Below are 1,467 nucleotides of genomic sequence, written 5' to 3' on the forward strand. Positions count from 1 at the left end.
AGTTAGCAAAGTGCATCTAAATGGCTGCTACTCTGACCTCAGCAAACTGATGATGAAAAGAAGTCAACTGTGGGATTACTCGTTTCAGCTTCCCTGGATGATGGATGGAGAGATATTCACTGCCACTTTGGTGCCATCTGGGAACATGACACCAAATTCTAGCATGACTCTGGAACAGAAAACAACATTTGCCTTTGTGATTTTATTATTTATTTTCTTGGGAATCCTCATTGTTCGCTGCTTCCGAATTCTCCTTGACCCCTACCAGAGTATGCCAACCTCAACCTGGACTGATGGACTTGATGGACTGGAGAAAGGCCAGTTTGACTATGCTCTTGCTTAGAGACTGAGAATTATGGAGGCTTATTTAGCACTCTGGTAAAGAAAGAAAAACCCTGGAATGTCTCTTTATTTTGTTTCTGGTTTACATTTTTTCAAATGTTGTAGTAGTTGCAACATACAAACATGCACAAAATCATCTTGATTTTAATTAAAGACCAAAGCAAGTTAAATTTTTGAAAGTAGATTAGTGAATTTCCTCACTGGGAAAAAGATGAAGGTTGCATTAGCAGAACTTCAGAATGCATTGGAACAATATGTAGTGTATGCGATCTCTTATAACCAGCTAAGAGACGCTAGAGCACGTCTTCCCTTGCGTAGCCTTTTTATTCTTAACAAGAGTCAGTGGAGGAATGTATTTTACAAATGAGGTAAGAATGTATTTTTGTGATCTGTATGTAGTAAATTAACTTTTCAAGCTCCACAAGACTCTTCCTACTCTCTTCTACTATCTCACATGCTCTGAAGACAAGTGAGGAAGTTTCCCATTCTGTAAGATAAGATTGAAAGAGCTAGAAAACTTCAGGAGAAAAAGATTCTTCCATGTTTTCCCAGGTATTCAATAAGATGCTCTTAGCATTAAGCAGCGATCAAGCTACTTAATACTAAAAAATCACTGACTGTAATATTTGTTATGAATAAGGGATGTAATGATTTTGGCCTATCTTTGTCTTTTTGTGCCAAAACTGATTTCTATTAAGATAGGTTTTTTCATTGTTCTTAGAACAGCTTAGGCAAACAGATTTTAGTCTTGCACGTATTTCAAACCCTGCATTTCCAGCGTTCACTTGATGTGTTTACTTGCTGTGTAGGTCACACTGCCTTGTTTTTGTTTCCTAATTGGATAACTGAAACATTGGTACTAAGAATCAATAAATAACCACCACCCTCTTTACCTATAAATGTCTTTGAATATATTTGTACAATGAAAATCCATTCCTAGTAGTCAATTTAAACAAAAAACTGTACCTGGATGATTGATCAGGGAAAGAAAGGTTTAAAAGATTGCATAAAATTTAGTAGAACTACTTAGAGTCCAAGTGGATGTTTGCAGGCATTGTTTAGCAGCATTGAAATAGTATAGTGGTAACAACATTTGATGTACTGCCAGGAGGGAAAAGGCCACGC

General features: G+C 36.8%; 1 protein-coding gene across 1 annotated transcript; it reads left to right on the forward strand.

Moving 5' to 3' along the window:
- The first annotated feature begins 49 nt into the window (after positions 1-49).
- CTXN3 (cortexin 3) lies at positions 50-343 on the forward strand. Its single transcript, XM_010287726.1, has one exon. It carries the CDS (start codon positions 50-52, stop codon positions 341-343), a length of 294 nt encoding a protein of 97 aa, XP_010286028.1.
- The last annotated feature ends 1,124 nt before the right edge of the window (positions 344-1,467 follow it).

The sequence above is a fragment of the Phaethon lepturus genome, unplaced genomic scaffold, assembly GCF_000687285.1.
Source record: "Phaethon lepturus isolate BGI_N335 unplaced genomic scaffold, ASM68728v1 scaffold15155, whole genome shotgun sequence".
NCBI classification, from domain to species: Eukaryota; Metazoa; Chordata; class Aves; order Phaethontiformes; family Phaethontidae; genus Phaethon; species Phaethon lepturus.